This window comes from Microtus pennsylvanicus, chromosome 14 (assembly GCF_037038515.1).
Source record: "Microtus pennsylvanicus isolate mMicPen1 chromosome 14, mMicPen1.hap1, whole genome shotgun sequence".
NCBI lineage: Eukaryota > Metazoa > Chordata > Mammalia > Rodentia > Cricetidae > Microtus > Microtus pennsylvanicus.
The window spans coordinates 60,267,595-60,291,646 of record NC_134592.1 but is presented as its reverse complement, the minus strand read 5'-3'; the positions used below and the strand labels follow the sequence as shown (position 1 = coordinate 60,291,646).

The 24,052-nt window shown below is 37.7% G+C and overlaps 1 protein-coding gene across 2 annotated transcripts in view; it reads right to left on the bottom strand.

Moving 5' to 3' along the window:
• Prkd1 (protein kinase D1) overlaps nt 1-24,052 on the bottom strand; it is a 304,282-nt gene that overhangs the window by 39,297 nt on the left and 240,933 nt on the right. For both annotated transcript variants that reach the window (XM_075947930.1, XM_075947928.1), the window contains 9 exons: nt 15,162-15,372; nt 14,915-14,992; nt 12,994-13,198; nt 11,831-11,954; nt 9,712-9,789; nt 7,877-8,156; nt 6,761-6,813; nt 4,765-4,837; nt 3,313-3,419 (listed from right to left, as the gene is read on the bottom strand). In XM_075947930.1, the coding sequence (XP_075804045.1) occupies nt 3,313-3,419; nt 4,765-4,837; nt 6,761-6,813; nt 7,877-8,156; nt 9,712-9,789; nt 11,831-11,954; nt 12,994-13,198; nt 14,915-14,992; nt 15,162-15,372 (1,209 nt within the window). The remainder of the gene's footprint in view (nt 1-3,312; nt 3,420-4,764; nt 4,838-6,760; nt 6,814-7,876; nt 8,157-9,711; nt 9,790-11,830; nt 11,955-12,993; nt 13,199-14,914; nt 14,993-15,161; nt 15,373-24,052) is intronic.

Here is a 24,052-nt window from a genome sequence, read left to right as displayed (position 1 = left end):
GCCTTGGCTATGAAGCTGGTGCCTCTACTCTGGGGTCAGCAGGCCAACCTCCAAGATGGACAGAGAAAGCTCCCTCTACCAAACGAGATCCATAGTTGTTGCATGCGCATATGGTTCTATTTCGTAACTGTGGAAGATTATGATTCAGTCAGTTTCCATTTCAGCTGTGACCTTTTAAAGGCTTACATATTTAGAAAATTTCAGATGAAAAAAAAACTTTGAAATTCACATTGATGTTATCTTAGGACAAAGTAAAGTTAACACACATTGTTAAAGAGAATATATGCTCACAGCGGGACTTCAGCAAGACTAGATATAAGAACTGACACAATCTTCCCATGCATAAGTGTGGCTGTCTTATTTTTATATCAGTGAGGCCACAAGCCAACTTAACCCAACGAATTCTGGAGTCTCAAATGTACTCAAATATTCACGGTATATATAGTTTCCTTATGAAAGATGCCATCACAACTGATGCGCAGTTATATTTCTGTTCCAGTACTAATCAGTTCAGATTGACCCTACCTTAATGTTGTTCAAAAATATGATCCAGACACGGTAACTCTTGGCCATAATCCCAGCATGCAGGAGACTGAGATGGTATTGCCATGATTTTGAGAAGAGTCTGAGATAAACAATTCAAATTGAATTCCATGCTAGCCTACGTTACAACCATAGACACACACACACACACACACACACACACACACACACACACACACACACGAGGGCCTTTGTCAAATAAGGTGGGAAATAAGCACTAACATGTGAGTTGTACTCTAGCCTCCATATACAGCATGTGTGCACCCACATGCATACAAACACACACACACACCATATATACACACATATAAAAAATAGATATGTTCAACTATGTACATGTTGGGGGTGGGTAGGTGTACATGCCAGGCTGGGTAGCCCATGAGGTCCCATAGATTCTCCTGTCTTGAACGCACATCTCGCCATAGTCATGCAGTGATAACAGATACACAGAATTATTCACGGTTTTACATGGGTACTGGGCATATGAGCTTCGGTCCTCACAACTGTGTGGCAGTACTTTATCCATCAAGTTAGCTATGTAGTCTGGATTACCTCTATTTACTTCTAATGGCAACAGACATGCTTCATTTTGGCATCAAGAAAGGGTGTGGATTCTGGGGAGTTATCTCATGATTAACAAACCAGTGTTTTATACATACTTATGTGAAATCTGCTGTAACCCTTTTGATTCTACTAAGTGGAATTGTCTCAGTAGGAAGATTAGAGACGGGTGAGGGAAACAAAATCAATATCTGTTTAGTAAAAAGATTCCTTAATGTTCTCATTTGTATATATCCTTGAACATGCCCAGACATTACTCAGTCATTCTCACGTTCTCCAGGTCTGGGAGGCTTCCATCGAGCTTTAGATTTCAGCGTTGCTACAGACATGCAGTAAATATAACGAGTTTCCTCCTTTTCTTACAAAAGAAGAGACAGATAAATGCAAACAGAAGCCAAGATGCTGAGAAGAAACGAGCAAACCCTGTCATCTCTCAGGCTGTTCTGCCCTTTCTCAACTTTTCAACAATAGGGTCATATACAATGTCATGATCTCTACCCATCCTCAGGAATTTTTCAAGCAAATCAAAAGAATGAGAAAAGAATCACGGACCATGATAAAATATTTGTAAGGATACATTTTATCAAACTTTATAATGGACTGCTCTTAAATATTTCCAAAGTGTTTCCAAAACTTACTAATAAAAAATCCCGAGATCAAAAATGAGCCAAGATTTGACACCTCATGAAATATACACTCAGAAACAAACCTACATTAAAAGAAGCTCTCCATCACATATCATCAAGGGAATTCAAATTAAGTATCACATCAGTACACCCTATTAGAACTGTAGACATCTGGGCATCAGTAACAGCAGAATATAATGAGGCAATGGAGCTGCAGTGCTCTTGTTTGAAGACACGGGAATGAGTGTTACAACTAAGATACATAGATGGGTGGATGCATGAGGTCAAAAAGTCAGTTGAGGAACAGACAGGTATTAGTTATTATCTATAATATCTTAACGTCTCTCACAGGATTGGAGCTCAGTGACTAGCTATAGTGCCTGGTCAAAGCTGCAGAAGCACACCTCCTGTGTCCAGCTTCTTCTCCTGGGGGCTGTTGAACTGAACTCCAGTCCCCACGCTTCTGTGCCAGTACTTTACACACTTCAGCTATGTCCCTAGCTTCAACGCTTAAAACAGAGTTTTTTTTATGGTTACAGCCTAGCAAGTGCTAAGATACAAATACAAGACCTGGCATGCTAACCATGGTTAAGGGAATGCTTGTGAATAGATCCCTGTGCTACACTGCCCAAAGGCACAAAACACCAGCTTCAGACATTCTGAGATCCATAAAAGCATCTTATTTTTCTATACAAAGTGGCCCAAGATTTAAGTCGTCATTACCTCCTTTGGCTTCGTTTCTCCCACCTCTCTATCACAATTTCCTTATCTCTTTCTCTTACTAGATTGTGTTATGTAATCCAAGTTGGTGTCCAACTGGTAATTCTACTGCCTCCACCTAACCTACACATTGAGATTATAGGCTTCTGCTCTATTTACACTCAAAGCCCAATAAAGGGGAATTAAATGAAACAGTAAATGCAGAGAATTAAACTGCTTTGTTATTAATACATAATCATAAATTTCAACAAAACTGTTAATCAAAATTAGCATTAATGTGCAGAAGTAGGATTTATGGCGGATGTATAAACACATGCACTTAACAGGCATATATATGAAATAGACAACGATGTTGACCAGTTAGCAAGCAGATGCTCAGTTTCCCTTTGACCTCTAAAGGCCTTTCTAACAAATAGGAAAGTTGTACCATCTTCCACATCAAATAAAAACTCACCTGGAGAAGCAGGAAGGGTATCAGGAAAAGTCAAGACAATCAATTTCTTTCTCAAGACACCTGTTACTTACACAGCTCAGAGCTACAAATCTAGCTCTCACAAGGGAGAAGTGCTTATGAAGGTAAGGTCTTTTTTAACCCACAACAAACTGCACTCAGCATGTCCACACTGAGAATATGCATATTTAATGAATTAAGGACATGGTGAACTGTGGTATTAAGTACACACAAATATATCAACTTTTGCACACTTAGGATGGTACCAGTCAGGCAACTATGACTCAATTTGCCGTTCCAGTTAAGTTGCCCCTTACTATCTAGCCTGTAGATAACTGGATAACTTTCCACTGTTTTACAGAAGTCAGGGAAGGGAATCTGCAGCTCTCAAACGAGATTCAAAGAGTTTACCTGTAAAATTGCAACCTCATTACGAAGCTGACTTTCTTGTTTTGTTGGAAATCTTAATTTGTCAATAATTTTAATAGCTACATCTCTTCCTGTTTTACGATGTTTACCTTTAAAATAAAAAATAAGGAAAAAATTAACAGATATAACTTATCAAACGATTTGGTTACATAAATACTTTGGAATTCTGTTACTTCAACACCTTTCCCCCCAGGGTTCCTTGCTCTTGCATCATGCTCTCCCCGTCCTCACTGGTTGCTTCCTGCTGGCCTCCCTTTTGTTCCTGCGCTGCCTTGCTTTTCTGTCTCACTTTCCTGAACACCAGTTCCCATGTCTTGACTCATGGGGACTCTGATTCAACACAGCCATCAACAGTAGCATCTCCTTACACAGCCAGAGCTTCCTGAAGCTCCACTCCCTGGTCTCTGTGAAGTCACCTCGGAGGCTCTTTCCTCATTGCTTCCGTCTCCTGCCTACTCTTAATGCTTTCATTCTTCCTTGTGAGCCTCCACCCTCATGAGCTCGGTATTTCAGGTCCTTCAGTGTCCGGGGTTCCGAAATACCATGAGTTTGCCGATTTCTCATCCTACTGATCACCCCTGCTTCACTGTCACACGCGGGGCTGTGACATCTACTTACTAGGCTCCATCTGCCATTATTTTTATTAGGAAATTATTATTATTGTAGATGCACAGAATATTAAGACTGGTTACTAGTCATTTGGTTTTCATTTTTAAAAAATTGCAGTATTTTTATAAAAAGCAAACTTACATTGAAAAATAGAACAACTTAAATTCTCTTATTATAAATTCTATATTTAGATTTCTAACAATTTTATAATTAAAAAGTACATAATAAGCAAAAGTGTTAGACAGAGTTATTTTATAAAACAGAAATTCACAAAAAAAATCTTGCTACTTATCCAAATAAGAAAAGTGAAAATGTCATTTTCTACAGCAGGTAATACTTTACAATTAACTCTTACTTCAAGGCTTAGACATGACTGAGCTGTCTAGGATCTAACTAAAGAATTGAGCATAGTCCTTGGACAGCTAAAAATTCAGATTCTATGAACTGGATACATTGTTGTAAACATGGGAGTTCAAAGATTTTGGCTTTAGGGACAGTGTCTGTAAGAGTCCAAGAGGCTGAGAGGAAATGAAACCGCTTCGTTTATAAATTACAGCCTTCATGTTTCGACAACTAAATAAATAAATCAAACTGCTTCCATGCTGTGATTAGGGTTTGCAAACATGCAACAACAACAACAAAAGCTTTCGGGCTAGAAGTCTTTCAAAATGCACCTGTTGTTCAGAGGATGGCTATGTCTTCCCAAGTCTCTCCTAGACACACAGATACATGTCTCCCTTGTTGATATTTTTTCGTAATATCATAGTTTTATGCACAGGTGCCTAAAATTTTAAATTCATAAAAACACTTGTTGAGCTAACTCACCTCCATAAACAATTCCAAACTGTCCAGAGCCCAGAACTTCATCAGGAAAAATCTGGTAGACAGTGCTGATGTCCTACGGGCATATGCCCAAAAAAAACAGAAATGGAGAACAAGCTTTAATCCTTTTATATTTTATAATTATAATTATTATTACCTTATCAAATATAAATATAATTATATATTCCTAAGGTCATTTCAGACTTATAAATGTTAGATAATATTTTAATGGTTACAATATTCAAATGACATTAGTAAAATATTTTGAAAACTATTCTGCTCTGAAGTGCTTGAGACACAACATGTTTTAACAGAGAGAAACAGGACCTAAAAACCAATCAGTGCCATTTATGATGAATATCTGAAAGTGGAGTCTTCTTTCCACACTAGTATTTTAGAAATTTCACAAACTATTCTGAGGTCCCAAGACATGTGTCTCACAATCCTGCTTTATACTCTGGACAGGACAGTGAGGCTACTCCTCGTAAAATCTCATTTCTATGAGAACCTAAGCAATAGGCAACCATTCCAGAATCCGTACTTGCTATGAAAATAACCAGTTTAGCATTTACTTCTTAAATAATAATTACTGAATTGAGAGTGCGCTAATCTGGGCTTCATATTCTGACATTCAGTAAGCATTTTCATGGAAACACAACAAAAGTTTAATATTTTATTCATCCAGCACTGTACACTGTAACAGACTTTCTGGCTATTTTAAATTCTTCAACTGTTGATCCTTTAAAACAAACAATTTTTTAGTCATTTCTCCACTCAGCAATCCTACCCAGAGCAACTTCTTTCCTTCTTCTTCTTTGAAAACAGCTAGAAAAATTGTGTGCTGCGATCCCCTTGGAGAGTTCACAAGAATTCTAAACTCTCTGATAATGAAAATCATTATCTCAGTCCCTTTGTTCCCCCGAAACCAAACTATTCCATCTGCTAACAAATAGGCTCTTTAGAATTTTTTTTTGAAAATTTAACTCAAAATTTTCAATGGATAACAATAGCAGACCAAGGTAAAGTGCCTCTGTGGTCTTCAGAGTGACCTGCAGCTCTCAAGGCCCTTCCTGTTTCAGCAAGAGCAGCAAGAACCTGCTGTCTTGAGACATGCATCGCAGGATGAAGTTTTCTCATGTAATTCATGGTTGCCTTTGTTCAGTGGAAAACGGTTCAACAAGTATTTCAGGGACAAGATTAATACTGAACGGACATCCATGGAGTTTATTCTTTGATAAACAAGCCAGGTCGCTGTAAGTAGGATGGTAAGACCCTCAGCTGGGGTCTCAGGTGCACTGAACCAACAATTAATGCTGTTGGCCACAGGAACGAGGTAGGAAAGTCGTTCGTCCACTTTGGGTTCGGACTATGGAGTGAAATCAAGCAAACACAACAGCATATAAAACATCTTACAACATGATCTATAACTCCCAAAACCAGAAAGAAAGGCTTGCGTTAGGTAGCATGGGTGACGGGGTTCCTGATTCTGCAGCTTTCTTGCGGGCTAGATCATGAACACGTATATGTGACTTACAACATTTGCAACCCTTGCCATGTATTTGCAGTCCTTGTCAGCAAAGAATGACCTGTTTAAAAACTCGTACAAATAAAAATTTTTATTTTATTTGTATATCGATTTTGACTGTACAATTTCAACCAGAAAACTTCAAGTGTCAGATGTAGGCGAGTGGCACCCTGGGGCCAAGCCTGCCACCTTCTTGCAGTGTTCTCAGGAAACCATTTGTCTTATTTTGCTCTCTAAAAAAAGGAATAAAGGTAAAAAAAAATATTCTGTATTTCACTATGATTGTCTATTATGACAAACAACCTCTGGTACTATGTTATGGAATCTAGAAATATCGGTAAACAAACAATGCAGTGTTTATAAAATATCATAGAAGAAGAATATAGCATGTTAGATAAATAAACATCTATCACGTGATATTTTTATTTTCCAGTAATTGCATTCTAAGATTGACATTAATAAACATGAACTCACCACATTTTCCTGGATCTGGCAATTGGAAACTGAAATGCTCACAGAAATGTCTTCTGGAAATTCATGTTTGAAAGTAGACATAAAGTAGATGAAGTGTAAGAAAAAAAAAGAGAGTGAGTATCAGTCATCCCAGAGAACTGCTTTTACATCAATCTCTGCAATTAGATATTTATGCAAAAGTTCTATTAGAATATATGATTTCTCTTAAAATTATAAACTCGGTCTCTACATGTTTTTTTAAAATATATTTGTCAGCATGGAACTTGGATTATAAAAGACTTGGGTTCCAATTCTTGCTTTGCTATGCAGCAACTCCAGTATGAGCTTACAGACGACTAACTTTCTAGAAATTAATTGTTTTTGTTAGAATGTAGACAAGTCATTAATTGCTAGAGGTCTAGACATTAAAATAGAGGGCTCTGATTAAGTGAGTCGCTTATTTACAGATACATTCTTCATACTTGGATTAATCACATATATCTTATTAATATACTGGCTAAAGAAAAAATCATAACAGAACAGATATACCAAATGCTTAAAAGGCTTCATCTGCAGGCTGCGTGATTAATAACTATGATGGAGTTTCATATCATAATTTTATATAGGTCTTCCTCTATCTTTTTTAGTTCATCTTCAATATTTCATTTCGATTGTACTCTGGCTGAATCTATTGAACGAACGCACAGAAACGTCTTCCTGGGAGAAGGTGATCAAGTGTAACATGGTCTTTATTACATAGGCCCCAAATAAAGAAGTATGAGTCATAATTTGGGAGAAATAAGGGTTTGCTCTTTTTTTCATATTTGTGGCATTCAAGTGAAACTCTAACTGCAAACTGGATGAGTTCTTTGGGCAACAATAGATCTGGACATCTGTGGATGTTTAATGTATAGGTTATGCTTAACTTTGTAAGAGTTCTAATATTAAAGAAATACAACAATTTGATGAATGAAGTATTTTAGTAAGCATAGCAGCTTCTCTTCAGAGATTGCGTGTTGTCCCACACGCTGATGCCAGCACATGGAGTCTTTCTTCATTGTCTCATTGGGGAAAGGAACAGGCCGGTTACTGAAACACCGCATGCACGCTGTGGCAGATTCAAGCCATCAGACTTACTATGCATATTGGTTCCTGAACCAACAGAGGAGCCCTTGGGGATGACAGGCATGAGGGCGTGCTGAATGGCCACCTCCCACATCCTAGCCACATCTGCACCGATGCCGCTGGTGAAAACGCTGTTGTTTGGTGGGGGGCTTGAAGGGGTGACCACATTTTCCCCCACATAATAGACCACATTCGCTGTAGTGATTTCAAAACAGTGGGGATTAGCTCCAGTAGGAATTAACGCTGAAGGTTTCGCGGGTTCCAGGCATAAAATTTCTGATAAAGGAATTTCCTGCGGAAGACAGAGGATAGTGAATGTAGTTTATCAAAAGCCTGTCAACTAGTAAATAAAATCCACATATAAGGTAAGGAATTAAAAACAGATGCAATTTATGGGAAATATTTGACAACATATACAGCATAAAACTATTAAATAAAATCTATGCCATGTGAGAAAGGGAATTACAAAATTTACAGAAAATATTTTATAACAGAAACACATACATAAAATTTAATATTTTATAATGAGGTCTTACCATAATTTCCCAGAAATTTCAAGGTGTTTTTTGTTTGTTTTGTTTTTAAACAACGGTTATGTGGCAGGTGGGAGAGTCTAACGAAGCTATGTGGCAAATTGGACAATTTTTTTTTAATGCATTTGGGTACTCGTGGCTGTTGTTTATTTTAAAGAATTCTTAGAGGCACTTCAGTCAAACATGTTTTGATTCAGTATGTGCGAATGTAATGTAGTTACACAGGTAAGTGAGTGTCCATGGATGAAAAGCACGGCAAGTTCTTCAGCTATGTGTGCTTGGGTCACGCTTACCCATTTTTTGAGACAGGGTCTCTCTAAACTCAGAGCTTACTGAAATTCCCATCTCTGTGCCCCCATATTAGGTTTAAAGACATTCGAACCATGACTTGTTTTCTTTTTATTTTTTTTTCTTTTTTCTTTTTTTTGTGACTGCTGAGGAGATAACTCAGCTCCTCAGGCTTATGTGGCAAGTACTTTATGCAATGATTCATCTCTCCCAACCCCACAACTGTTTGTTTTAATGATCATTTAAGTATTGAAATATAGTGTCACACTATAGTCCAGAAAGCATTAAGTAACTAAAGCAATAACTTCCTTTTTTCTATTTAAAATGTAATAATGCTTTAATCGCTATACTTGGGAGGCAGAGGCGGCCTCCTGTGAGCAGAGCAGATCTCTGTGAGTTCGAGGCCAACCTTGTCTACACAGTGAGTTCCAGGATAGGCTTCAAAGCTGCACAGAGAAACCCTGCCTTGAAAAACAAAAAAATAAAACAATGCTGTAATGCTTCCCTTTGTGTTGCAGCTGGATACGGTAGCATAACAAATCAAAGGAACCAATCTAGATAGCAAACGTCTATTATTTAATGTAGAAAGACAGATGTCTGCAGCTAAATCAATGAAGAAACAGATCCTAGTAAGTGCTGGCCGTTGCGAGGAACTGTTCTACTTGTTAATCTCCAGTGATGTGCTAGGTTACCGAGGGTCTCAGAATTCACTCTTGGACAGTGGCTGTGATCATCTACTCGGCTAAAGTTCCCCACTTAGCTTCCCATCCATCTCCCTCTCCATCATTCTGCTCCTCACCATCTCCCGAGCCAGAAGCACACTGCAGGAAATGGTGAGATTCACAGAAGAATCAAGTGGTTACATCCGGATGCCTACAAAAATTCTGTAGCACAGAGGAGAAGATCTCCCTCAGAAGGAGCCTGGGAATGGTCACACAGTTGGATGTGGACAACATCAATGATTCCCTTCACTCCCAGGAGGATGCAAGGAGGAACTTGAACAACAGTGAAAGAAGCCAGCCTCACCTTGTAGTACCGGCTTCCTGTGTCGTTTTGAAAGAGCGTAATGCACTTGCTGTCCAATCTCCAGTAATGCCTTTTCCGCTGAAATAAAAGTCATGAAACTTTAAGAATAAATGAATTTTATAAAAACAAGGGCATTTTATCAGAGAGAACATGGATTCGATGATAAAATGTGTAACCAAAAGTCTCATAGTTTGACTCCAGAAACTGATGATTTAATGAACACAATTAAAAGGTAGGTTTCTGTACCTACCTTTTAGGTTGGGAATAGTAATAGAGACAATAGATTAGCATCCTGAGAAATACCTGGGGCTTCATGATATGTATAATAAAAGACAAGAAAATTTTTAACATTTTTTTTCCTTAAAGAGCTAAAGGAGATGTTGTAGTTTATAACAAAGCAGGGATTAATAGGAGGTAGAATGTCTGTATGTGCATATCTTTTAGAACGTGACAAGCCCTGTCCATTCAGCTAGGTGTTTTCACTTTTAATAGAACTCTGGATTCTACATCACTAAATACATTTCACTGGATGGAAAGTTTGACCTCGTGGTTCCAAGTTTAACAGAGGTAGAGAAATGCACTTGACCACATCACATTCTCTTCAGTTGACCCCTGAACTCACGGCTGGGAGTTTTTGAGTCTGTTCTCTTACAGCACCTGGCCTACGCAGACAGGTACGAATCTGCCTCTTTTCAGAAACAAAGTTGCAACATTATTCTTGGTGTCTTTCTGCTTGGTGTCTTTCTATTTTATTTTGTTTTGTTTTGCTTTGCTTTTCAAGACAGGGTTTCTCTCTAGCTTTGGAGCCTATTCTTGAACTAGCTCTTGTAGACCAGGGCTGGCCTCGAATTCAAAGAGATCCACCTGCCTCTGCCTCCCGAGTGCTGGGATTAAAGGTGTGTGTAACCACTGCCCGGCGAGGGGAATATTATTTTAAGGTGTGATGCTTTGGTTTATGCTGCATTTGTTTAAATCTGTGAAGCTGTGATCTTCGCCTGTCTTAAACATCTGATGGCCTAACAAAGAGCTGAACAGTCAATGGCAAGGTAGGAGCAAGGATAGGTGGGGCTGGCAGGCAGAGAGGATAAATTGAGGGAGGAACCAGGAGGAGGAGCAAAAGAACAAGAAGAGGAGGAGGATGTCAGAGACCAGCCACCTAGTCAGCCACGAAGTAAGAAGGAAAGTAAGATATACAAGAGGAAGAAAAGGAAAAAGTCCAGAGATAACTGGTAGTTGTGATAATTTAAGACAAGTTGGCCAGAAACAAGCCAAGCTAAAGCAAAATATTCATAATTAAGAACAAGCCTCTGTGTGTGATTTATTTGGGAGCTGAGTGGTGGGCCCCTCTAAAAGCCAAAAGAGCAAAATCATCACACAGCATCTTTCACAACCACTCATAGACCATATGAATATATTTCATATATTTATATATAAAAGAAGAAAAATATTCTTTAAATATTTTCCAATAAACACAAGAGGAAATTGACATTGTTCACTTGAGTCTTGAACTAAATATTCTCTCCCACAAGAAGGTCTAAATTATAAATGACCAACTGAAGCATACAAGTCTCTTTATCTAAAGACAAGGTAGAAATCCTATTGATGGGTAGAGATGAGGAACATAGAATTAAAGGCTCCAACCAAATGACAATTAGTTAAATTCTGAACCATGGCTCAAGGGCGCTGTTTTCCACCTATATACACAACTTTATTATAGAGATATTAGGAATCAACTTATAATGAGAGAAACAGACTACAGGGTTATCACACACCCACATGGCTGATTTTTAAACAAAGAATTTAGGTCTTGAGAATATATAATAGTCAACAATGTTCTCCCCCCCCCCAATGAAGTTTCTTTTAAAAGTATAGACCACAGAAGGGTCTAGAAACTCTTTCATGGCTCTCCTAGAAATGACAGGTAGACATTCCACTTGTCTACAGAGCATTGTTTTTGCACTGTAATTGTATTTTACAGTTTTATTCTAACCCCATGACTTATTCACCTACATCAAAGACCCGGATAGCAAGTGCTCTGCTGTGAAGACTACTCCCAAGAACTCATGTTCCCAAGTCCTCTAAGGCAGGAATGTCATACAAAGCACTTCTGTCTCCTTACCAGTGTGTCCTTGCTGGTGTAATGGACCATCCATCCTTCCTTCATCACTGTGCTGCTTCTCCGCTTGGTGTGCTTGACAGACTGCACCACCCGCATGAGGGGGATGTTGTTGCTTGTTGAAGGGCTTGAAATATCAAAATACGTTAGAGGGAAATATTTTCATATTCACACCTTCCTTTTGTGAATAAACGCTCATTTAAACTATTTCAAAGCAGAAGTCAACAAATGCACATTTCATTTTCAGTGAAATGTACTGTCAGGGATGAATGGTTTAGAAGTGAGTTCCTCGGGAGAGTGGCAGGTACTCAGATGTTCACTTTTTAACTCCCTAGGCAGAGTAAGAAGCACCTAGATTTTCGCATTTATCTGGATGGTGTTCAAATTTTTAGGAAAACAGTGGAGTTACTCTCAGTGTTTTGAAGCTTTAGTATTCAAAACCACAGAGGAAAGTTTATTGTATGTAGCAGGCAATGATAATAGTAATTTATGGATTACTTGGTATTATGTATTATAGTATTTCTGCATGAACTGTGTCTGAGTGATTTCTTAAAAATACTAGAACTTGTCATTTGAGTTGTCTTTTATGTAGCTGGTATTTGTGGGATTATTCTCATCCTTCACCTTTTTCTCTTCTAAGTGACTAACTCTTTCTGGATTTTTTTCTTCCCTCTCTCCCTCTTCATCTTTTTCTTTATTTCCCTCAAGTCCTCAGGCACTTGAAATGTATGTTCCTCAAAGTGAAGCCAGCTTTAAGGCTAATATTTTAACTACTCAAAGAAGGCTTATTATTCCAGTAAATGGAAGATATGCAATATATCCCTGCACGATCATAGCTAATCTCAACGTGTTAAGGAATTTAACATTTGTAAAACGGATAGAAAAGTGTCAGTATGCTTTGTAATGTCAATTAGAGTGGAAAACTTTTCCCGAAAGGGGTCATGTGATGAGGACATGGTTGATACAAACGGCATTAAGAGGCATGGTTGCAATAAGATTCAATTACAAAGCAGGCAGTAGTTCCTTTTGACCTGGTTTTAAAGGTTTTCTCCAACAGTACACAGCTCTTCAGAATTAAGTCAGGCATATCCCAAGCTTCTTTTATAGACTGAAATATCTAAAAGCCTTCAGGATTCAACCTCTTTGGGTCCTACTGGGTCTCTAACCTGATGGTCCTGTTGGAGTCCTCCTGGTCTGCATCTGGATCCTGCATCTCCACACCATCACTCTGGCCCTCCGCCATAGCCATCTCGGCATCCTGGGCCATGGCCTCCTCCATGTCCTCCATGAGTCCGCTGTTCCGCTCACTGTCATTGTCATCACTTCCTTCTTCCATGACAACATCAGATTCTGCCCCAGGGCTAAGCAAATCTAGAAAATTGTGAGGACCCAACAAGGTAAGTCTGAAATCTTGGAGCCAGTACTTAAGGGAAAGACTATCCTAACAACCCCTAAGCTGAGCCTTATAAAGAATTTATCTATCTTTTTATATCCCTTTTCACCTTTATTCATAGTATATGAATAGATGGACAATAAACATACTTTCACAGCCTGATACTTGTTTCTCAGGTCTACAAGGCAAAGGAAAAAAATAAAAAAAGAAATTCTATAAAATGAAACCTAGGAGTACAGTTCTGGGAAGCCATGTCCAGGTATACTTGAACCAGGAAACTGATAATATTTCATAGGACAAGCCTCCTGGGGGAAAGAAGCTCATGTGGGGGTGGGGTTCACATGAAAAAAGAGTTACCTATATCTACTACTTCAGTCAGCTTCTTAAATCATGTATCCCAATCTATTAAATTGTTCACATAAAGTATAATTTTTAAATGCCTAAAGTATTTGTATTTGAATGTTAAATTCTGTCCATGTACAGTTGATGGCAATGGTAAAATTTTAATTACTTTACTAATGCAAATTACTCATTTTAAAATAAGGAAAACAGATCAATCAGAGACTCTGAACATCTCTGCCTGGGGAATTTCCACTTCACCACATTGCTCTGACTATATAAGCAAATGCAATCTCCAGGTCATCCTCCTGACAAACTTGCCCATTTCCCCTGGGTTCTATTTATCAGGTCCAATTGAAAATTCCCTGGGATTGAAGAGTCAATATCACAAGCCTCAGAGAGTGGGAACTTCGCCAAGCTTTCAATTTTGCCAGCTAACTTTGGACCTCTACGCTGGAAATCTGTGTGCATACAAATACTTTCCTTGATAGTGCTCCCCCCTCGCTGCTCTTTGCCCTTCTAGGTCTATTTCTTCCAGAGAAATGTAATCACGTATTCTTTAGCTTTTCATAAAACAAATATCTCTGTATATTCTGAGGTGCTAGAACCAGGGGGTTTCGAAGTCTACTGGTGTAAAAATTAACAGAAACAGTTCATGGTCTTTGGAAAAAGGGAGCCTGGGATCCTAAGTCACATCAAAGTGTGATAACCCTTAGAAGAGCACCTAGGTGGTGAAGTGAATCAATGTAATCCATATAGTTGAATTATTCTCAAAAAATACTTCTATTGTAGGAAAGAAACCACTTTCTGAGAGCTAAGGTCTTCCTCTTTGGGATTCAGGCTCGCACTCAGGTATACACTGAAGCAGACATCTGGAGCTGTTTGCCTCTAGTCCAGTATGTGATCGTGACCTTCATCAGCGAGTGGGGAAGGAGGTTAACTTGAGCCTCCACGCTTCAAGGAAGTGGGGCCACAGAAACTGAGGGGGAGCCCTGGTTTGTAGGTGTCCAACATGGTCTATGTTTCCAAGCAAACTAGGCTTAGGGAATGAAATAAGGGTAGGCAAGAAATGACAGGCATGCAAGGTTTTAACATGAATTATATGCTGTGTGAAGATTTATTATTATTATTATTATTAGTAGTAGTAGTAGTAGTAGTAGTAGTAGTAGTAGATAAAAATCTAATGGTCTGAAATGGAAGTTTCCATTCCAGAGAAGAACCTGGGCCATTATTTATTTGTGGATGAGTTACAAATATCTCCACTGAAAAACGAAAGAAAAAACACTGATAAATCATAAACACTACCTTCTGTGATTTGCATGAGACACAGAACACTGCTATGAATTGTCCCCTACCTCCATTGATGGTCACTTCACCCAAGCAGTTGTTTGGGACTTTCGGTGCACAGCGTTTGTGACAGTTGAATCTGCAATCTACTCACGAAGGTTTGAAAACAAAAACACAAAACAAAACAAAACAAAAACAGAAAATTATCAGACAGAGAAAACGTGGCACAAAATATAGTGACTTAAAAAGAAAGATGATTCATTTAAGGCATGACGGGTGCCAGGCGCCAGTGACTGGGGCCTAGGGGGTCCTCACCTTTGCACTGCAAACCCTGCCGGAAGAGGCCCTTGAGGAGCCTTTTGCAGAACTGGCACACGGTGGGCCGCGTGTAGGAGTGGATGACAAAGGTGTGTGGCACCTTCACCTTAGACATCAAAATCTTGTCAAGCTGAATTGGCCGGCCAATGTACGACTGCGAATTTGACCTCTTCTCGCGACCAATGAATGACTCTGACGGCGACTTTTGCTGGGGTTTGGGAAACGATAAATGGCGACAAGGTGTGATTTAACTGTATTTTTAAATTTCGTTCTATTTTGCTACTGAATTTGACCATTGATACGAAGTAATCTGAAATTAGATTTCTGTTGATCACTATAGCTCACGCCCACTGATGTCACATCTCTACAAGCTGAATGAAAGCCACACACTGGAGACCAAAATATGTGAATCTGATTTCTAGGACTTTTAAATCACTTCTTTTTATTTTCCAAACATCAAAATATTAATTTGTTTACTTTTAAAACAGAAATACAAAGCCGAAATAAAACAAGGAATGTTCCTTTACGCCACGTCTCTCTTCATACAGAACTTTCTAGATCACCATATGCACAGGGACAGAAGTGTGACCAGTTCAGAAAGGTAGAGATGGAAATTCAATCTCCACACAGCATTTGCTCTAAGAGAAGCCTACAGTTTCTTTGGGTTCCCTTGAGGGAAAAAAATTAATATGATTTTAAATAATTCCTCAATTACATAAAAAGGCAAAGGGCTAAAGTTAGGCAATCCTTCTTATAATTAAGAAATGTAGCAACCAACGGGCCACATAAGGCACAGAAATACTGGTATTTGCTGTGATAATGACATGAGTGTGCTATGCTGAAGTGCATTAACTGAAAGGAACTACTACTTCAATTCCTTTGAACAGTTTCATGAACATGTGCTTGGAAATAGAATACATTTATTTGGAATAAAAGAAAAATGGAAATATTCCTTAGTAGCTATTGTAATTGCGTGTCTAATTAGTTAAACTCCAGCTCTACATGAAGAAGCATTAGGTGCCTGAAAAGACGGTCCTAGTTGACACGCCTAAGCTTACACACCTTAAATAATTCTTTTATGCTGAATACTGGATGAAAAGTGGAGCAAAAAAAATATTGTCCTTACTTGCTTTAAGAACCCCGTCTTTTTATCTTATCTGGCTAATTTCAAAATTGGAACAACCATCGACTAAATAGTTGTTAAATCCCACCGGCCTAAAATCTCCATGCATTTTCGCCTCTGGCTAACCAAAATCTAAAGTCGCTTATTACTCAGCAGGAGAATGAATGGCGACACACAAACTGCAGCAAAACAAAATCTGACATGAGGTTTCTCTTTGGAATATCATGTCCACAGATAAATTCATAATTAGAATTCAATGATAGAAAAGTAAATCCTTCCTATTGGCCAGAAAAAAGTATTCCCCTCTAGCCCATCTCTCGTCCGATGGCTACACAAACACAGTCCTCTCTATCAAGGACCCACAGTGACCACACTCCACTGGGATCCAAGTGGGACATTTATCCTTCTTCCTATCTTCAATTCCAGTCATACTAGACTTACTCTTCATCCAGCTGGAGCTTGCATATCTAAGTTCCCCCACACACAAAGTATCTAAATCCTTTTGGAACTCAACTCCTGATGCAGACCCAGGATCACAGCAGCTCTGCCCTTTCAGTATTTCCTTCTAGCCATTCTCCACTCCTCTGAGATTGCCCTCATGCAGAAGAGTCCTCTGCTACTAACCCCACAACTATCATACTTGGTTGTAATTCAGTAGCCTGGTTAGGACCTGGAGTGGAGAACAGCAACAAAAAACAGAACACCCATCCAATAAGGACAAGACATTTACACACACACACACACACACACACACACACACACATACACACACACCAGCAAATTCAAATGCCATAGCTCCAGACACACAGATCCTAGTACAAAATCACACACACATGAACAACCAAGACTATGTGCTTCCAGAACCTAGAGACCCTATTGGGGAAGACCTGAGGAAAGCAATGTAGCTGAAGCACAAGACACAGGCTTCAAAATAGTAATTATAAATATGTCTAAGGACCTTAAAAAAGATATAAATAAATGAAGACCATGAAAACACAAACAGTTGAAATAAAATAATGAAAACAATTCAAGGCATGAAACTAGAAAACATAGACTTAAATTAACTGGAAATGAAAAACTCCAGATGTCAAACTAAATCTTCAGAGAGAAGTCTCACCAACAGATTAGAGGACATGGAAGAAAGAATTTTAGATCCTGATGGCAAGGTAGAAGAAATGATAGGTCAGTAAAAGGAAACATAAAACATAAAAAACATAGGCACAAAATAGCTGTAAAATTTGAGACACTATGATATGAAAAGACCAAACCTATGAATACTAGAGATACAAAAGAAACACAAGTCAAAGACAGAAAAATAATTACAACAAAATCATAGAAAAAAAACTCTAACATAAAGAAAGAGATTACCATAAAAATATGATAGGTACATGGAACAACAAATAGACAGGATAAAAAAAGAAAATACCCACAATGCAAAATAACCAAAACACTAAATGTATGTAATAAACAAAGGACATTAAAAGCTTCAAAAGAAAAAGACCAACTCACATATAAATGCAGGCCCATTAGAAGAATATTTGGCTTTTTAGTAGAGACTGTGAAATCCAGAAAAGTCCTGAATAAATGGATTAAAACCTATACAAAACCATAGATGCCAGCTAGCAAGAAAAACATCTCATGATAAACCAAATTTAAACAATTTATGTCCACTAAACAAGCAATACAGAAAACACTAGAAGGAAAGCTAACTACACCATGAGGACACTAGGAATAAATAATCTAAGAACAGTTAGTCAAAAGTTATCAGGGGCCATCTAAATAACAATAACAAAATAACAGGAATTAATAAACACTTCTCATTAATAACTCTCAATACAAATGGTCTCAATTCCCCAACAAAAAGACATAGACTAACAGATTGAATTATGAAGCAGGATCTATCTTTCTGCTTCATCCAAGACGCTCACTTTACCATAAAGATGTACATCAATTCAGGGTAAGCACTCAAAGCAACAATGGACCGAAGAAGTAAGCAAGTGTAGACATTTAAACACCTGACGAATAAAGAAACAAAATATAAAAACTTCAAAACAAAACTAATCAGAAGACATAGGAAAAAAAAACACTACATACTCACTAAAATGAAAATATACCAAGAGGATATTAAATTTATACACCAACCAAAAGATCACCCAAGATCATAAAAGAATGACCACTACAGCTAAAATGTGTGATACAGGTGACTTCAACACCTAACCCCAACCAATACACAGGTGAACCAAACAAAAACTAAACTTAGAAACATAACAGGCATCTACACAAATACTGATGAAGTGAAGAATATACTTTCTTTTCAGCAGCTCCAGTAACTCTGTCCAAAACTGACCATATATTAAGACACAAAGCAAGCCTTAATATATTTGATAAAATATATTATATATTATATGTATATGAAATGTATTTATATAATTTATAAATATATATATGAAATAATACCCTGTGCCCTATCTGATTACAACAGATTAAAGCTAAACTACAGAATGAAAATTGGGTCAAGACAAAAATCAAAAAGAAAATTAAAAGCTTTTAAAATTGAACAAAAATGGCAATGTAACATACCAAAACCTATGGGCCAAAGTGAACGTAGTTCAAAGAGACACCACTATAGCACCTACACTAAAAGGAAAAAAAAAATGAAAAATCTCATATTAGTAACTGAACAACCACACCTGAAAATCCTAGAAATCAAGAAAACACAATACCCCAAAAGAGTAGATAGGAAAAAATGACCAAGCTCTGAGCTGAAATCAATGAAATATAAGGAACAAAGAATACAAAAAAAAATCATTGAAATGAAGAGTTTGTTCTTTGATAAAGCAAGCAAGAATGACAAACTCTTAGCCAAATTAATGAAAAGGAGGGAAAAAGTCTAAATTAATAAAATTAGAGAAAAACAGAGGGGCATTGCAATTGACTCTGAGAAAATTCAGAGTCATGAAGACATAATTTAAAAATCTATATTCTACTAAAATGGAAAACCTAACAGAATAAGTAAATTGATCAACATACACAATTTTCCAAAGGTAAATCAAAATGAAGAATGTAAGTAGACCTATAACCACTACCAAAATAGAGACTGTAATTAAAAATTTTCCAACCTTTAATCCCAGAATTTAGGAGGCAGAGGCAAGCAGATCCCTATGAGTTTGAGGCGAGCCTATTCTACAAAATGAGTTACAGGACAACCAGGGCTGGTACACAGAGAAACCTTGTCTTGGAAAACCAATAACAACAACAACAATAATAATCTCCCAACCATAAACAACAAACAAATAAAAAAGCAGACAAACAAAAACAGCTCAAGTCAGATGGATTCATTTCAAAAGGATATTAGCAAAATACACTTTATGAGGAAATTTAAATAAAAATAAAAATATAAAGGTTAATTACTCTGAAAAGTTTTGCACAGATGTTGTGGGAGCTAAAAGAGATAGGCCAAATCTTATTGAAATAAGAATGACAAATTTATTCAACCAGTGACTTCAATGCTACTGAAGAACAGTTTATTGCACGGATTAATTCAATCCAGTGTATTTTATAACTGTGGTGTCACTGGGCAATTTTCAAGACTTCAGTACAATGAAAGGGACATTTTTTTCCACAGCTGGAAAGTTTAAGAACAGAATAAAAGATGAGCTGATGTCCTACATCAGCTGTGATAAATAATCTCAAATGTGGATGATTCTAAAAGACTGTGCCCAAGTCACGCTGTGTTTATTATCCTTACTTTAAGCTGTCTAGGTCTGAGCTATGTTAAAGGACTGACTTAACATGAGACTATACCTAGAGCACAGAGTAACTTCACATGAACGAGCAAGAAGGGATGTTCTCATCTCATCCACAACTTTCTGCTCTTAAACTGGAAGAACTTGAATTATTCTCGAAAAGTCATATAATTTCTTACTTTCAAAAGAGATTCACTTGAGAAATTAGGTCAAAATATTAGAAATTTAGGGAAAAGAGACTGGCTGCCACTCTGGTCCAAAGGCTACATGTAAGTAGGCAGTGATGGGATTCACTGTGTCACGTGACACAACAAAGCAGGGGGTCTGCCAGGTCACAGAAGCTATAGTCAGAAACTGACCTTAATTGATATAACACAGTGAACATGGGGAAAAAATTACTCTGGAACGTCACGGTATCTGAAATTTTAAAATCAAGTGGTGTCTCACCTAGATATATCTACATTTATCTTTTTTATAAATAGTTTCAAATATAATTAATATTATCTAATATGACCTATATTCCTAAATGAAAAAGTTTCACAGTCTTGAATTAGAGTACATAAGCATGGCATAATATATATGTATGCAGAACTGATATAATGATGGCAGAGGGAATTTGAAATCCCAATTTTTACCAGATAACTGACACCTTAGAGAAAGGAGAATAGAGAATCTGTCTGAAGGCAAGTTTACAGTACTGTACTTAGCTTCTGGAACCCTACATGCACACAATTGTGTGAAAGTGATGTCAGAAGGGAAATGTAAGAGCCAAGGCAAACGGAAAGACAAGGTCGCTACCTGCTGATGTACTAAGGGCTCATATGGCCTTCATCTATTCTTCAATTGTACAACAAGGGCTTTACGAGGTAAGACTACATAAACCACAGAAGAGCAACAGATGACAACTCCGCAGCTCACGGGACAAGGCCGTTACCCTGTGACACACACAGTGTGAATCACACTGAGTCCAGGAAACAGCATTTCTGCATTCCTCTCAGTAACTGTTATTTTAAACAAAACTTTAATGATGATGTGGACAGAACATGAAATGAAACTTTTAAACATAGTATAGCCCATGGTTATAATTCTTCCATCCGAAGTCTGAGAAAGGATTGCCAAGTTCTAGGCCTGGGGAGCTAATAAAATTCTGTTTTAAAACAAACAAACAAACAAACAACAGTCTCATAATTTGAGAAATGTGTGCAATAAGATACTCGAGGTAACTGCAGCATTAAGCTGGCAATTGAGAGCCCTGGTGCAGAAGGAGCTATTTTGCGCCTAATGTGTTAGATACAGAATAGGGTCTCTTTAATTCCTTAACTTACTTCACTGTTTTTTATTATTCACATATTTAATTCAATATATTATAGTACTCAAGAGTCTTAGATTACATTTCTTTCTCACATTAACTTTTACACAGAGAAAGTTCCTCCATACCTACCAAAGAAATGAGGGTTTTTACGGGTTTACTTAGCTGGCCAATTTGTGTTTAGGTGGATTTCCATTGCTGCTTAAGGCCTAGTTTGGCTTCATGTATTTAGTGAACTTGGACAATCTGCACTATAATTTTTTCTTCATGGAACAAGAGGAATATTGAAAGGCTCTGGGAACAGAACAGCTGTATTTTGTTTTATTCTGTTTCATTAATATGTTCAGAGCAGAAACTGGCTCCAACTTCACAGAACTGATTTCAATTCCCTTCTCTATAATTACCAGAAGCTAATGCCAAAGAATGCACTTCAGAAAATTTACACTTTATATTCATCTTTGGGCTAGTGAGTAAAATTCCTTGTGTCAACTTTATATCAGGATCGATGTAGTCATCCAGTAAGAGCGGGAGCGCACGCATGCAATTACTTGATTTGGCAAACTCGATGATGAAAATCACGAAGTGCTGTTCCCATTCTCAGGGTATCACATCACACCATAGATAGGAAGACTATCATAACAGAACAATGGTGGAAGTTTAATCTTAAATCCAGAAATAAATACTAAATATAAGTAAGATAGAGTTTTTTTTTTTTTTAAAGTTCAGAAGTAACAACTCTCACTAACTGTTTTGCGTGAAATGACTACCCGCCATTGAAGCCTCTGCACGGGAGGCCTACTTAGAAAGAGAAAATATCCTGCTTTGACGGAGAAGGATTGGCTTTTCACTTGATACTTTACATTAATGACTTAGCAAGGTTGGCGCTATCCCAGTAAGTAATGCTCAGATTACATCATGGGCCTCCTAGTGCCAGTCTGTCTTTAAATATTTAATGGGATTCAAACATTTTCTCAACACAGCATATTCCCTTTGAAATGAAACCTTCATTAGTTCATCTGGAAAACTGGGTGGAAAAGTTGCCTGGCCTTGGCTTTGTTTATTGCTACTCAAGTAAACATCAAATACAAGTCTTTATAAAAGATAAAAGCCACTTTACAGAAAAAAAAAAACATTGTTCAAACAAAACCCTACAGCACTCAAAATTGCTTCTATTTATTAAATAATATTCAATCCACATAGCCGATTATGACTAGTTTTGGGGGAAAACTCTCAAGGAGAAACAGACAAATGGAGAGGAGCATACAATGCAGACATTTCTTTACTGATCAAATGGATACCACAAAATGTAAAGTTTTAGAAAAACAGTCTTCTGCATGTGCTTCCTGCAAGTATACTCTAAATAAGTTTAGATTTTCAAAGAGGACAGCCAGTCAAATAGTATTTCCAACCTCAACTACTCTATGCAACTTCCTGATTGTCCCATACATCTGATTTGGTAAGAAATCTGTTCAGGCCTCTGCTCTGAAAAATGAGGGTAGCAAGATTAAATATTTATAGGCAGTAATAAGGTGTGAGCCTTTATGAGATGTGATAAGGAATGATGAAGACTACAATAATCTGGAGAAGACGATGTCACTGTGAAAGAGAAGACTCAAATACTGCCCTCCCTTCTTCCCTTTTTTTCCTCCTTCCCTCCCTCCCTCCTTTCCTCCACTTTTATAACTTTTTTTTGTTTGATTTTGTTTTTTGTTTTTCTGAGACAGGGTTTTTCTGTAGCTTTGGAGCTTGTTCTGGAACTAGCTCTTGTAGACCAGGCTGGCCTTGAACTCACAGAGCTCTGCCTGCCTCTGCCTCCCGAGTGCTGGGATTACAGGCTACCACCGCTAGGCCCATGTCTATAACTTTTATGCTTATTTCTTTTTGAGAAATGTATGTATGTGTAGCTACTTGACTGTAGGTGTATCATATACATGTGTGTATACATGTATGCGTGCAGGTGCCCACAAACACCGTAAAGGAGTATGAAATCCCTTGGAATCTGAAGTAGAAACTTGAAACTGAGGTTGCATGTGGCTATGAGCAATCGTGTGACTGTTGGGAACACAACCTGCATTGTTGCAAGAGCGTCCAGTGCTCTAAACAATTGTTCCGTCTCTGTAGCTGTCCTTTTGGTTGTGTTAGGTAAGAAGGAAGTCCAGGTATATAAACTATAAAATAAGTAAATCTAGATGTTGACAATGTAGAGAGGAAAGTGAAGTGAAAGATGACAAAGATGGGTTGTGCCAGTTACCTCCTCTAGGGAATAAGTCTGGTTCATTTAGAACTTGGAACAAGGTGATGATAGAAAAATCTTTGATAAAATACAAATAAATATGTGAAACCATGTAACTCCTTGTATTATCATCTCTACCAACTAGGCAAGAAAACTCACTCGCAGAAGGTTATAAGTATTTGACTCAACTCACATAGATTTTAAGTGTGACTATGTAGTTTTATTTCACATACTGATCTTTCTCTCTTTACTTGTTTGTTCCCAAATTCTTTAGTTCTTTGCCAATAGGTCACAGAAATAACCTTATTTCCTTCATATGAGTGAATAAAGAAGGCACAGGATACAATGAAAATAAACAAACGTCTTTCATACCAAAATGCAACTGATGTGGAAATGCGCTGAAGACTTATCTTTGACCTACATCAGGGATTTTCAATTATGTTGCTAGTGCTCAACAGAAGGAATCCGAGTCGTGGA